Source organism: Vanellus vanellus (assembly GCF_965231255.1).
Source record: "Vanellus vanellus genome assembly, chromosome: 1".
Taxonomy (NCBI): Eukaryota; Metazoa; Chordata; class Aves; order Charadriiformes; family Charadriidae; genus Vanellus; species Vanellus vanellus.
The window spans coordinates 77,170,447-77,185,780 of NC_138905.1; the positions used below are offsets into that span (position 1 = coordinate 77,170,447).

The 15,334-nt window shown below is 42.8% G+C and overlaps 1 protein-coding gene across 1 annotated transcript; it reads left to right on the plus strand.

Annotated features, from left to right (window-relative positions):
* Positions 1–2,063: 2,063 nt before the first annotated feature.
* On the plus strand, positions 2,064–14,898 carry LOC309686062 (uncharacterized protein). The gene is made up of 5 exons (XM_082498590.1): positions 2,064–2,173; positions 11,143–11,279; positions 12,494–12,595; positions 13,703–13,814; positions 14,396–14,898. The coding sequence occupies exons 2-5, from the start codon at positions 11,149–11,151 to the stop codon at positions 14,495–14,497; spliced, it is 447 nt and encodes a 148-aa protein (XP_082354716.1). The 5' UTR covers positions 2,064–2,173; positions 11,143–11,148; the 3' UTR covers positions 14,498–14,898.
* The last annotated feature ends 436 nt before the right edge of the window (positions 14,899–15,334 follow it).

The following is a 15,334-nucleotide window of genomic DNA, read 5'->3' on the forward strand; positions in this document are numbered from 1 at the left end:
CCTGAGTCTTCTTGCAGTCAATCCTTTTTTGTCCTTGCATCCATCATACCTCAAGGGAAAGCTGAAAAAGTACCACTTTTGAAATGTATTAAATAATGCATTAAGGACAAAAACAGTTGGTTTTTTTTTTTTAATGTAAGAGTCTTTTAGCTTAATTCAGCACTCCTTAATCGAAGTTATAGTCCAGTGGTATAAAAAGCTGTTGTTTTGCTGTCTCTCTGAAAATTACATTGACGGTATTACATCACAGCTAATAATAGATGCTCTAGTTTTTAATATTAATGCATCTCCACTTTGTAACATTATTGTTCCAACAAGGGAAGTTGCGGAGAATGTGAGTGCAGCTCAATAATACTTACTATTATTGTATCAGGAAATGCTGTAGCAGCATCAGCATGCTATCTTTGAGACAGAAATCACTCCTATGATGACATTTGTGTATTTTATTTTAAGCTTGAGTCAACTCACTGAATTAAGCAAGATTACCTGTATGTGGAAAATTAAGCCTGGTTTCAGGAGGAGAACTATTATTGATTTGAAGCAAAGTAAATACAAAAATTGAAATACCACAACTGGTAAATAGGGCAGAGTCTTGGCAAGAAGTGTTATTACGGAGGTTAATTTCCCTTTTATTATATTGTACTTTCGAGGCAATTTTCATCTAGCCTATTGCATGTGTAAATGTAAACACCATCCTCACAACACAGTCCTTGGCATGAATTGGACAATAAACATTGTCATGTTCATTTTACAGATAAGTAAACCTCACCTGTGGAGCTCAGAGGATGAGAGAAAAACATCCATGTTACAAAAAGATTATGCATCGTACGAAAAAGAAGTGGTTTGCATGAGGGTATATATAGACACACACCCCCAAGCACTTTTCAACATTTAAAAACTTAGCCGTGAAAGTTTACAGACATCCCAGCTTCAGGTGGAGTGCTATCTCTGTGCTGCTGTTCCGCTTCTGCTGGTGTTTACCTTCACTCACAAAGAGATGAAATCATACTATAAATAGAGGGCAAAGTCCACTCTCAAGCGTTACCCGCTAAAGCCTCCTGTTTGGACCTAACAATAAAGCGTGGAGCAATAGGGCGTTTTGGTGCTTTAAAGCTTTTCTGCAGTAAACCTGTGCTCTCTAGTGATGGGCGATACTGACTGAATCACTCACCACCCTGTTATCAACAGCACAAAAGAAAAACACTGCGAATCCCATGACCTCACTAAACCTTTTGGGCAAGAGGTCAGTAGGGTTTTAGTAGATGTCTCTCTCTTTAACCCCTCAGTGACTCGGCTTCTCCTGCTTTTGGCCCACAACCTTCTTCCTCGTCTACCCTTGGGACAGCTGGGGATGTATACGTGTCTCAGTTGCTTCTGCGAAGCTGAACGGGCCGAGAGAAAAACCCACTCCTCCCTGTTCGAAAGCCAACAATAATGCAACATTCCCAACATTTTAAAGGCTGTCTTTAAATTATGAAATACGTATTGAAGCCCAAAGGGATTCTTGAGCAGTACTGATCTCTGCCACCAAAACCAGAACCACGCCGAAGCCCACAAGCCCAAGGGTGGGCTCCAACACGCTCCGGGTGCTGAAAAAAACACGCGGCCCCACGGACAGACAAGCGAAGCCATTTGGAAAAGGGCTCCTGTGGCAAAAGGGGACTGGTCCTGCCACTCGCCATCTCCACCGGTGGGAGCGCAAAGCTCGTGCCGTGGTGGCCAGAGCCCCGTCAGCTCCCATTACCCTGGCGGGGGCCATCCCACCGTGACGGCTGCTCGTCCGTCCCCGGGGCCAGCCCGGCCACGCCGGCTCCACCTCGGCGCGGACGGCGCCCGGCGGCGCCAACCCGGCCCCGGAGTAGGGGAGGGGGGGCGGGGAGGGCCGGGCTTTGCTCCCCCCGAGGCCGGCAGCGGCCACCCGGGCCAGCGGGGCTCGACCCAGCGGGGGCGGCGGGTGTCCCCCGGCGGGGCGGAGCGGGGCGGGGCGGCGGGCGGACAATAGGAGCAGTCTGCGAGTGACGCCGCAGTGAGTGGCCGGTGCAGTCGGGCCGGGGCGGAGCGGAGCGGGGGGCGCGGGGACTGTCTCCCCCCCGCTCCTCCCCCGCCTCTCCCCTGACGGTGCCTGTGTGCCCGCAGGGCGGCGGTGGCTTCCAGCGCGGGGCGCCAAGCCGAGGTGAGCGGTGGGGTCCCGGCGGCCAGAGGGGTCAGCGCGGCGGCGCCTTGCCGTGGGGGGGGCGGGGGACGGGACGAGAGCGGCCGGGGTCTCCCGGGCAGACCCAAACCGCGTCCCCGGTGCGGTGCAGGGGGGCGCTGCGGGAGGCCGGCGGTCCCGGGACCCGCCGGTTCACCTGCACGCCCGGTCCCGAGGGGGAATACACCGTCCCGGGAGGTGGGTCCCGGCGCGTTTGCACATGTACCTCCGCCGGGTCTGGCGCCGCAGCATCTTTGGGCTCGGGGGGGGGGGGGGGAGGGAGGGGGGAGGAAATCGGTGTCCTTTAAAAAACACGCCGCGGGGGGGTGTGGGGGGTGAGCACCGGGAGCCGAGCGGGCGGGCGGAGCCGGGCGTTGCAGGTTGCGCCGTGCCCCGCAGGCGGTGGGCACGGCCGGGGCCTCCGGGAGGCGCCTGTCCCGGTGCCTTTTGCAAGTGATGCTGCGGGGACCTGTGTGCTTTGTACTCTACTGCTGTCTTCTAAGCAAATGAGGAGCGGAGTACGTGTACTTTCACTCTTAGCAAAGCAGGAAATAAGCCCTCAAAATAAGTCTCAGATGTATGAAAAAAATGTGTCACCGATAAACACTTCTAAATGTTCCCGAAGAACTCGTTTTCTGTATCTGTGTAAGGTTACCACTAACGTTGTTGTAAAAGGAATGATGTGCGACAGCAGAGATGGATAAAGAAATCCACACAGCAGTAAACGCTCAGTAACGTTTAAGTCATTTCACAAGGAGCTATTACGGGAGCGTGGTGAGTTCTGTGATTAAGCAGATTTCTAGGTGTTTAAATTGCAAAGTGACTATTAGCCTGAGTCTGCTTCTCTAGGCTGTAGCAGAAACACGTATGCGTAACAAGATAGAATGGTCTCCATTATCATTTTCTTTCACAGGAACATGGACAAAGTTATTTTAAGTTAATGTATTGAGGGTATGTGATTTTTTTTTTTTTTTAATTTAATGCATGGTAGTTGAATGGGAATTAGGGCTGAGTATAATGAAGAAAATCAATGCTTGTGCAAGGTATATGATCTCTCTTGATGTCAAAACGTCACTGCTGTAGAGATCCTATTTCTCTGAAAGGATAAATTTAAGAAAATTGCCTGTTTCACCTGGTCGGTAGGTGTCTGTGGTAGCTCTTTCTAAGGATTTTTGTATCAATAGGCCATTGACCATAAGACCATTTAGAGGAAAACTGCATGCACTCAGGTTCTGCAGGTTAACAGCCTGCTGGCCAAAGCAAGAGCTGGTGGGAGTAGGGTATGAACTGCGAGCTTCATCCCTGCAGTTACCAGAGGGAGTAGTAAAACCTCTTCTAATGCAGTATGGATCTGAAATGAAACTAGGAAGCCAAATACTGAAATCAAAATGTATATGAGTAAGGGCTACAAATACACAAAAAGAAAACGAGTGAAGAACCCATTGCGTTTGAAGAAATACAGTGCTGTATCGAGGCAAGGTGACTCCTGTGCCATAAAACCTTCTTTATTTACCCTTCACAGTCGGTTTTACACATTTGATCTATTTAATAAGACACCCTGTTTTTATTGTTGGTTACATTGCCTGCAAGATGTGTGAAATATACCTTACCAATGGTAACTTGGTAATTTTATTATGTAAAAATACCATTAAAATATTGTAGTTGAACTAGATTTTAAGTCATAGTCATTTTATTGCACTGTTTTTAACACTGTTACTATCAGCATTTTATCAATACAGGAAGCCTAAGTAAAACTGAGAACAGGGTGCCATTGTAATTCTTTATACTGATGTGCAAAACAAGAAAGAGAGCATAAATAGTCAGTTAAATTTGAGCTCTTAGACTTATACTGTACCTGCAAATCAACAGTTTCTCTCATCTTCCCAATCTGGCAGCACTAAGTGGGATCTCGGAGGCATCTGTAGGAGAAGACCACCAAAGGTCATAGGAGATGCTGAGTTTTCTGACCACAAGTCCAATAAAGTGTCTCTCTTAAATGGGAGAGGATACAGATGCGACGTGGCAATACATGACAGCATGTGTGCCAGGCTGCGCGGTGCTAAGGGGGACCAGGTGAGGGAAAACAGCAGCCCACAGCTATCCCAAACATGTGGCTTTTTGAGACTAGGAATGATCATGTTCAAATTACCAGTATTATTTGATCCGTTGAAGCTGTGCATCTCCCTAAGTATTTTTATAGATTATGACCTTGGTGATCAGCATCCTTTAATCCTGAATTTAATATCAAGGCATGAATTCCATAATCTGCTTGCTGAGGATGCCAGCAGGCTCGTTGCAGGTACTTCACCCTTCAAGTGGATGGGATGGTAGAACAAGGTCTCTTAAGTCCATCAGATTTTTTTTTTTCAATTTGATTGAAGGGATGTTAGTGTTAGATTGAAGTATTCCAATTTTCTTATGTAACTGTATTAATAATTATAAGCATTGCATGAACTTTTCTGACTACCAATAAGAACTTTTCTACCTGCATCACTTATTTTAGCTTTCAAAAATAAAAAAGCTAAGATACAACATTTTAGAATAAATGTCAACAAAAAAACATTTTCCATAGCTTTATGGTTCATTCATGGATTATTGAACCATATATGTTGTCATACTTACCTCCTACAAATTGGCCATGCGACTCAAGTAACAATTTTAAACAAATTCTTATTTATTATGAAAGAATCTTGACCTTTTGGTGAGACTGAGAAGTGCAAAGGGCAGAAGATGTTTTGAAAAGGAAATGTAAATGTTAGAGCAGAAGCTTTCTGACTTAATCCAAACCTTAACTCTTTGTGAACAAGTTGAACAAAGACGACATCACTGAGATACGTGGTGCTGTCACAAAACAATCTGAGTGTGGCAGAAAGAATGTTGTGTGTTTGTTTTGTTTTTTTTTTCTTTTAAATAGAAATGGTTAGTTTCAGTTTGGTGTCAATATATTTTTCTCTTCAGTGTTCTTAGTTCTTCCCGTAAAACTTCTTGGGAATTTAATGTTTTCCTTTTTATTAAAGCAGAACCACCTCGTTTCTTTGAGTATTTAGAAGCTGTTGAAATAAGCCTGTGAGCACTGAAGGAATCAGTAGATTCTTCAAGGAAAATGGTACTTTGTAGGCTTATCAAATCATGACTTTTTAATGTAGACATAACTGTACTATCTACTTTGTAACGTGGAAACCTCTTCTTGTTGTCTACAGTCATACATTAAATGTCACAGTAAAGACTGGTGCTCTCCTAGTGCTTGAACAGACAACCTGCAAATGCTGATGATGCATAAAAGTCGCGAGAGATTCTTGAAGTCTTGACTCAGAATTTCAATCAGGGGCCCTTAAACATTTTCAGCAGTGACTGAAATAGAAAATACCTGTGCAAGCTCTTTACTTCAAAAGGTTTCCTCCATTTAAAGTCTGCTGTATGCATTTCTTTCACTAGCAAGGTCATAGGACTTAATCATTTGATTATTTTCAAATACAATCAAACGCTTCATTTCTATCCTGTTTGGAGTTAAGAGAGCCTGTGTTAAATTCCCAGTGAAGGCACGTTCTCACACTAACTTACTGAGCATGAAACATAAATGAAATAAAATGTAAGAAGTACGTTTTTTAGATTTACAGAAGTGTGCCTTTAATAGCTGTTTGAGGCAATATTAAGAAGTGTTTATGCGTAAACAGTCTCCAAGGTCATCGATGTTACGCTGACTGGGAACACAGTACGAGACAAAGAATTCATTTATCTTTGCTCCTTGACCTGATACCGATTTAAGAGTTAATCCAGCAACCTGGGTTAACTAACCTGTGCTATTTAAAAACAAGTAACAATGACTTAACCTCTCATCTTTCTACGAGAAACTGCAGTTGCTGATGGCTGCCTTGCCATGTTTTGCCAGGCACCGTGCTGGTTCAGGAGGCAGACCCGTGGAAGCCTGGGTGTTTCTACAAAGGAAGGGGCAGAGATGTCCTGTAGCCGTGGCCGTGCTTCTCACTGCCTGTATGCTGCCCGCTGCCAGTGCCCTACGGCTTCTGACTTGCAAGAGAGGAGGGTCAACAGCCCGAGGCAACTGCTGCTCATCTGACAGGGGTCATAGGAGAGCCTAGGACTTGAAAAAACCCAAACCAAACAAACCAAAAATCTGCCCTGGGTTTTAAAGAGTATATTCTTCCTCGCCACAGCACCCTGAGCGGCCAATATCCCCGTTTCTCTGTAACCTTAACTAGCTCTTAATTGTTGGTCATTTTATCAAAGGCTTGTCCTTGTAAAATGGCATAGAGATTTGTATTTGCAACAGCGAGGATGATGTCATGTTTTGAAAGAGTCGGCCATGGATTGGAGGTATATATGCAAACAACCAAGCCTCTGTTTGTTTTTCATTTAAATTTAGTTTGCATGGGCAGCTGGTAGAATCTGAAACAGTTTGAGATATACTTTGATACCTCGGGGGTAAAGGGCGAGGGTCCTGTCTGGCAATCCATATTTGTGTAGGTAGGTGCTGGGAATTTTGAGCCTGAACGTTGGAATTAGATTATTGGTAGTAGTTTTCTACTTTCATAATCAGCTTTAAAACATAGTAAATCGCATATTGGAATTATTAATAGTCTTACTGTGTCGTGCCTGCATAAAATAAGTAAGATTGTATGTGTAAGACATAAAATGCACATAAATTATACTATAGATGTCATAAAAATACATAAAGATAACATATAATTAATGCATTCAGTGCCTTATACTGAAGTATCATTGTGCCTGTCATCTTAAAAAATATTACCACAGCAAATCTAATTGAACTGACTACAAGTAAATTTCAGGACCTTTCGTGTTCCCCAGATCACCTGCTGTCATACTCGGTTCAGCAACGTTCTTTTTTCAAGAAGATTTTCTGTTCCCTTTTGCTAGGTAAAAAAAAAGACACAAATAGAAAAAACTGACTATGCAAAGTAAAGACAGCATCAACATACTCTTTCTACCAAAGATGCCTCATTATTCAATTGTAATTGTGTTCATAAAATGCCCTAATTTCCATCATATAATTAGGCATTTAGAGGGCTGTTTGTTTCTTTTTTTTTTGTTTTTAACTTGGATCTGGGCCTCTATTCAGCAAAACATTAAGTATGTATTTAACTTGAAATACATTATTTATTCTGCTGAAGGCATTTCACCATTGAAACTAAGTTTTTCATTTGCTCGGTCAATGCCTTACAGAGAAGCATAAGCTTTTTGATCCAGTTGCTGGTTTGGAAACGATCTCTGTCGCTGGCATGGGGTCCTGCTGCTGCCTCCCCAAAGACATTGTTGGTTGTGGTCACTTGCTCTGTAAAACGACAAGCCACTACTCATGCACACATACGACCTCTTGGTTTCTGTAAACCAGTATCAGTTTGCCTTTTCTTTCCGTACAAACGAGAGAAAGAAGGAAAACGTGAGATGGGTGGTAGAAGATTAGCTCATCCTGCTTTGGAGAACCAGAAGGGCCTGTGGAGTGTGGTATACACTCCTCTTGCCCAGCTCTGCATGGATCCAAACCTGAGGAATAGAACAGGTCCATATTAATGCAGCTTTTACGTCTATTTCTCTATATACCTAGATTTTAAAAACAATGATGGAAATCAGTAAACAGCCTCAATTTGCTCTTTCCTTGCCAAGAAGGCAACTGCCAAGCTTTGCTTTGAAACTAAATTAGACCCATCTTGTGCGTCTTCAAGACAGTAGCCCTACCAGACTGCCTTTTCCCCCACGCTGTCTGTCCCGTAAAATAACATTATAAATCCCCTCTTTGTTGGGATTACCCTTACATTGAGACAAATTGGTGGGCAAAGCCAGCATACCAGGCTGCAGCTGAGTTGTGGAGAGCATTACCCAACAGCTACGACAGTTTCTTTTTTAGCCTGTGGGAGGAAGGTATTATCATAACAGGTGTGAGGTAGCATATGTTGTGCTTTGGGCTTTGGTTGTGGTATTGTATGGTTTGTTTACATGTCTGAGTTCTGTCATGTATTGACTTATTATAGGTCTTTTTCAGAACACAGTTTTCATCTCTCACAGATATAGACATTTCCATTGTATGGTCCCGTGAATGCGAAACCAGCATTGAGTCTAGAAATGAGGGAAAAAAAAAAAAAAACCAAAGAGAAAAAGAAAATACCTTGTTTTAGAATTTTTTTTTCACAATGCATGGTTGTAAAGGCTAAGAATAGTTAGCATACATGTGCAATGACTTCTTATGCTGGGTTTTAATACGTTTTATCCACTATAGTACTTGTTTTACTAGAAACCTTTAATGATTTTATAAGCTGTGAAGAAACACAATTAACACATTTCCATTTGGTAATCTCCCTGTGGTACCCACAGGCTACAGGAATACATCACTACATACCTAGATGTTTATTTTCTACATGTGACTGTACACGTTGCTCGCACGAGTTGGGTTGTTTAACCTCAAAAAGTCCAACACTGCATGCTTTGACTGCTTCTTTATGCAGTCCACTGAGACTAACTGCATCCAGAGAACTTATGCTTTGGATGTTCAAGTGAGTACTCCAGCATCCCTGGGGTCCTCCAGACCTTGCTCAGCCATTCCCAATTTCTTCAGGACCCTTTGGAGCTCCTCTGGTGGAGCTCTCAAACCAGGAGCTGCCTTGGGTCATCCAGCCCATACTGCAATGGCAAATGTGTCATATTGGACCTTGCACAAAAACCAGGCAGGGATAGACTTGTGGGAATGTGATCAGCTGTTGACCATCACTATACCCAGTAACCCAGTGGTCTAGATGTTCCCCTAGGAAATGGAAGAGTCAGTTCAAGTGCCTGCTCTAGTGAATATGGATTCATTTAAAGTGAAACGGCTTCACTGTGGGGTAAATATGGAGCCTTGACACCTGATTCAGAGCTACAAAGTCCTTGGAGTGACTGGGTATCTGGAAATGGTGCTGCAATACCCCAAATCCTGCTACAGACATTACCCTTTTTTTTCCTGATTTTTGTTTGGATCAGGGAGAGAGACATACAGCAGTGCAAAGTGCTTAGAACAGCACAGGGCATCTCTTGAAGCAAATATAGCACTTGAAACTTCTCTCTCGGTCTCTCTCTTTTTTTTTTTAAAGATGATCTTATTTAATTAAGCCTTTTAACTCACCTGTAAAATATGTTCAGATTCTGCTGCTCTTACATACAAATCCATAGGTGCTCCCTTGGAAGAAAGGACTGTGGTGTTTCTTCTCAGGAACAGAGTTGGGTCACGCAACTCTCTCATAGCAGTGGCAGTAAAATTCAGGCAGCCTAACACCCACTCCTCTTTGTCACTGCTAAACTACACAGCTCTTCAGAAGTCTGGGTATATTTAAAATCCTAGATTATAAACATGTATATGAGTAAAGCAGAAATGCTACAGGAAAAAAAAACAAACAACAGAATAGTAAACTACAAACTGTATGACACACACATATCTGCCCAGCAGAAACTAGTCCATAGCATGCTTTTCCCCAGCCACATTAAAAGTCGGCAAGAGGAGCCTTCACTTTGGTAGAACCGAGTATATTTTAATCTATTTATATCACATTTCTGTGTGTTTGCTTATGCAATAATGTATACACATTAATTATTAATAATTTCGCTTTGTGGAATATGTAAATTTCATCTAAATATTGAAAAATCATCAAGGCTCCCTTGGGGCACAAAGGCCCCAACCTCATCCCAAGTGTAAAACTTAAAAGAAAAAGAGTTTACAGGACTGCAGAAATGTGGCAAAAGAAATCCCCGCCAAGCAGCATTATGACAGATACCTTTTGCTTGGTTTAGCTCCGTCAAATGAGTTTTATTCATTTGATCCACAGAGAGTGTGCTTAAAAGGAGAAAGGAATCCAGCCAGGGGGAAATCCCCTTCGCTGCTGTCCAAGATCACTCCATCAACAAAGGGAGGGGTCTGGTCTGTGACGATGGAGCTGGAAGCAGAGAGGTGATAGAAGAGCTAGCCAAAACCACGCCAGATAAAAACGAAGCACCTCCAGAAGACTGTCATTAAGTTCATCAGCAGGCGCCCTTGAGACACCAGGGAGAGCCTCCCGCTGCAGCCAGTGTCCAAGGGGCAGGAGGAGTGTTACCTGCATCCCCTTGCATGGCTCTGATGTCATTTTATCTTGATAAGCCAAATAAAACAATTGTAACAACCACAAAAACATCAGCTCCGCTCCAAGCTCTGCTGCTGGTGGACTGAACCTCTTTAGTGCTTTCAGGGAAATGTTATCCAAATAGTGGCCATGTTAGAGGCCATTTATTTAGCTGAGAAGAGGACCTCCTCCTCACGTGGTAGAGCCTGGCCACTGGTTGTGAATAACTTTCCCGTTGGACAAGGAGGCAGCTCCACTGATTTTAGGCGTTCCCACTGTCCCTAAAAAACTCTTCCATTTGGAAAGCTATTCATCTGTTTAAATCTTTGTTATATTCTACTTCTCTGGTGAGCTGCTTGTAACTTCCGTAGTGGCGGCCTCCAGCTGAAGATGATGCATAAACACAGACGTAAATTAAAGACCTAGGAAAACCTGTTCAAGTTTTACGCTTTCGGTACTTCACTGCCCAGGGATCTCCATCTGTTGGGGTGATTTAATGCCAGGCAGGTCGTTGCAAACAGCGCAGGAAAGCCTCTTGTACTAAGTGAAACTACTGAGAAACTATACTTATCTACTCTAGCTATATTTATCTAGATTTTCCAATTTCTAGGCTGTTTTGAGCCAATATGAAGCAGCAGCCCTCTACGTGCTGCACGTTTGAATTGCTGTACATCTGTTGGGTCACTGAAACTTTCCTTTGACTGCTCTCAAAATAGTTATTTTAGCAACGCTTGCGTTCTGACTGGAGAAGTAAAAAGGGTAACTTCAAGACCGCGTTAAACAATTTCCATCTAAACTGAAAAGATGTGCGTTACAAGCAGCCACAGGGTTGTCTTTCATGACTCGTTGCAGAGTAAGATGTCTCAAACGAGTAGAATCCCCAGGCACTTTGTCCTCTCCAGCTACCCCAATGGAGCTCCAGAAGAGGAAACCTACAGTAACCTCCGAACAATTCCAGACACCACAGAGCAAATGGAGTTTAATATCAGGTATCACACCGCATTAATACTCCTTCTGTCTTCCCCCCACAAATACAAACCCTCAGACTACCAAGACGACCCTTTGCTAAGCCAAGTAATCATAGTGGATACTACTGGAAGTGGAATAGATGCAAGTGTAGATAACCTGTAGTGCTTAACGCTGACCGTGCAAGATTATGCTGCATTAAATGTCTGTAAGTTGTCCTGCACAGGGACACAGATGTGTCTCTTCATTAGAAACCCACCTGTTACAGCAAGCAGCTGAGGAAGCCATTTTTACATAATTCTCTAGGCGCCTCTCACAACAAACTGATAGTGCTGCTTTGGGTTTTTTCTTAATCCTGTACATACATTTTTTTCCAGTTCAAGAGTCAGGGGCTGCCTTTCCCCCCTGTCTGTGAAAATTCCTTTCTGTGTGGGTTTTTTTTGTTGGACTGACCAAACCAAGCCCAAGTTTTTTTAAGTAGATCACTAGAATTAAGCTGTTAAGCCCACTGACTGTTCAGCAGGTCTCATAAACAGATCTCAGCAGAAATACAAGTTAAAATAAAAATGTATAGTCATACAATTTTTTTCTACCCCCCCCAAAAAAAAATGCTTGCCTAAGGGAAGCTAAATTTCATTGGAAACTTTCATCAATAAAGCATCACCAGTTTTTGGCATCAACACATGCTATAGACGACGTAGTTCAAGGATCTGCACACCCTAGGAACTCCCTGACAGCCTTTAGGTATTGGTCAGGTCATACCCTGGCACCACCCGTTAGCTGGAGACCCACGCTGCATTGTGGAAACCATTGGAGTAAAACTGCTGGATGATAAAGCCATCAGTTACATTATATGAAATATTTTCAGACGTCTGAAGTGAAGGCCATTTCAATATTTTGAATTTGAGAACCCCCTCAAAACCAGAATTCCATTGCCTTGTATAAAGAAACCGGGCACCTAAAAAAACCAACGTGTTTCTTCAAAAGTGCCAAATATGTAGCTTTCTATGAAAACATCAAAGCACTTTCGTATACCTATAAATACAGGCTTAAGATGTCTAATCAATGAAACCATAAATAACAGGGGAAAAAAAACCCACCTTAACATTATGCTTTTACCTGCCCAGCTAAGTTCAACTGTTAAGGGAATAGCTGTGCCTGACCCTCGCAGAGTGCTTTTTAGAGACTTGCTCTTGCAGTGTTTCCCTCTAACATGCACATCCCGAATGCCTTACAGCTCAGCTACCCAGGTTGGCCATCAGCTGGCCCTGATTGGGGATGAATTTAACAGGATGTACCACAGGAAGTTTGAAGATACACTGCTTCACCTGGCACGTGGGTAAGTTACCTTGCTGCCACCGTCAGGCTGCAGATCCTTTTAAAAAACATGTTAGATAGATAAACGGTAAGGTTTTGTTCGATAAACAATAACATTTCTGTACACAAAGTAAAAAAATTGTATTGCTACTACTACTGCTGCTTCAAACAGAACCTAAAAAACTAAAACAGATACTGCGGCTTGTTTTACAAGGAAGAGCTTTATAATGTAAATTTTTCCCACAGACTATAGCCATTTGCCATCAAAAGATTAAATACTTACGTGCTATTTAAAATTTCACAGTAGTTTTCTAGGTTAGACAGTATCTTTAAGCACAACCGAGCGATGAGGGGTCTGCAGCCCAGTAAGTGTGATGCTTCAGGGATTAACGTGTTACCGCATGTCAAATAACCCACCCGTGCACATACAAGAAAATGTGGTGAGACTAGTTTGAATTGCCTTTTTATCTGCTGTGAGCCGGCAGGGTTGTCATCGATAGTTCTTAACTGCAGATTAACTGACATGTGGTAGTGTCCTAACCCGAGATACATCATCTGTGCCTGAACCCCCAAGTACTGACGTGCGGTTCTACCTCTTCTCCCCTTGCTTCGGTGAGAGGACGGTCACTTATTGCAGACTTACAGAGAATGCAGTTCAATTACAGCCGTGTCCCTGGACATAGCGTATAGTCATATAACTTCTACCTCGGTAAAGCTGGATTCACGCCGCAGAGGGACCCTGTGGGATTGCTGTGCCAATCCTGTATCGCCGCCCCAAACTCTGATGCATTAGAGAACAACAGCTCTCCTTGGGTTGCACTGTTCTAAGTTTGAAACAAGAGCAAAGGCACAATATTAGTGTTCAGGAGCTCTGCTGCACGTTCCCTTGTGTGACGTTAACGATCAATTCATTCTGAAAACAAATTATCTTTAGATTTCAAAGCCCTGCTAAGTTTCCAGGTCTCCTTCCTATTTAGAGGAATATACATGTACATGTAGACTTTCAGGACGGAATATATTGGGAGTTTTGGGTTTCTTTTTGTAGTTTTCTAAACCTTGATATTTGATTTGCCAATTTTTAGAATAAATTTTCTATCCCCACGCTTTTTTTCTTTGTTTAAATCTCCAGGGTTGCCCTCAGTGTTTTCCAGACATGGAATAATATTAAAAGTGTTATAAGAAGCTCTGGAAATATTTTGAACAATAACTGGACAAAGAGGATCATTGGTTATGGAAGCTGGGTATGCTCTCTCCCTTTTCTCCCACCTTTTTCTCGACAAGTAGGTAACAGCAACACCTAACTCCCATGTAAGCGTCAGTAATTAAAGCATTACTCTAGGTTTGGGTTTATTCCTTAGTTTGCTGGTGTCCCCCCATTTTCCCGTTGGTTTTTTTTTTTTTTCTTTTTAGGCTGAAATTTCTCATTTATAGACGGAGTATGCCAAATGTCTGCAAACAGACTCAAACAGCTGCCCGAGTCCCACACAACTCACGGGGGCTCCATGCAGAGGGAAGGTGTCTCCCACCGTAAGACGCTGCAAGGGCCTGCTCTAGGGGGAGATAAGCAGGACTGCCGTCGGCAGTGTTTTACCCTCTGTTTACCCCAGAGAAGAGAAGAGATTCTTTAGAGGCTGGATGTGAGCCTGCCGCTGCAGCAGTTGCCATAGCCAGCCGCAAAACTAGACCCCGGCGCGCATTTCCGCAAAACCAGATTGTATTCCTGATTTCACACTGACCTCGCAGGCGGGCGTTCTTGTTAGCTTTTCTGCACCATCTTTTTGCTGCTTGTTATTTCTAATGACCTCCCCTTTTCTTCCTGCAGATTTGCAAGCTTCCTTTCAGGTGCGTCTGCAAGAAGCTGGTGCCTGCAGCCTTGCTTGTTGTTGCCTTTTGGTGGGCCATGAATTATGGACTGCTGAATTAACAGAGAGAATTACAATAGGAGGTCATTGCTGGACTCTGACCGATATCATTAACACCCAGGTGGTGGCAGTTGGTTTGTTTTTCAAATTTACACTGATAAAAATCTCTTTTATATTTAAAACCTAGGCTAGTGCTGGGTCACTGCTGTTTCATACCTTTTTTTAAAAAAGAAAAATGTTTAAAATAAGGAGGTTGTTGCTGGATAACTGCCTGACTTGCTAGTTTTGAAATGTGACTCCAGTCGATTAGAAAGTCTGTCTTTTTTGTGTTTGTTTTAATAGAATATAAAGTGTCTATTTCATATAAACGAGTTTCTTAAAGAGATTCTGGATGTGGGGAAGACTGAAGGCATGCTGGACATCCTTTAAATTTTAACACTGTAAAAGCAATAGTAAAGATTAAAACCATGATACTTTTTTAAAAATTAAATTGTTGCTTCAAATGTTTTGCAGTTATCTACTTTATTTTCCAAGATTGTGCTATCACACATTAATAACAATACTTTGTCTTGTACGTTTTGTTATCTAAGACTACAGAACAGGCTTTATTTTATTTTTATGTAGTAAAATTAGCATATGAAGTGATAGTTTAGTGGAAAAGGAGTGCTTAGGATGAGCTAGCAAGCAAGCCGGTTGGGTTGGTACTTGTGGCAGACCACTCAAGCCAACCTATTATTTTTCCAGAATTCTTCCAAAATCTACTAATAGATTTTATATTCTTCTGCCTCTTTTCCAAGTAAAACTTTTGAGTTGCCGAGAAAAAACCCAAGAGTTTGATTGAATTTGGAAAAGTGTTTTTTCTGATGACACGTGTCTTTTTGGAAGGGGTGTTCTTAGGG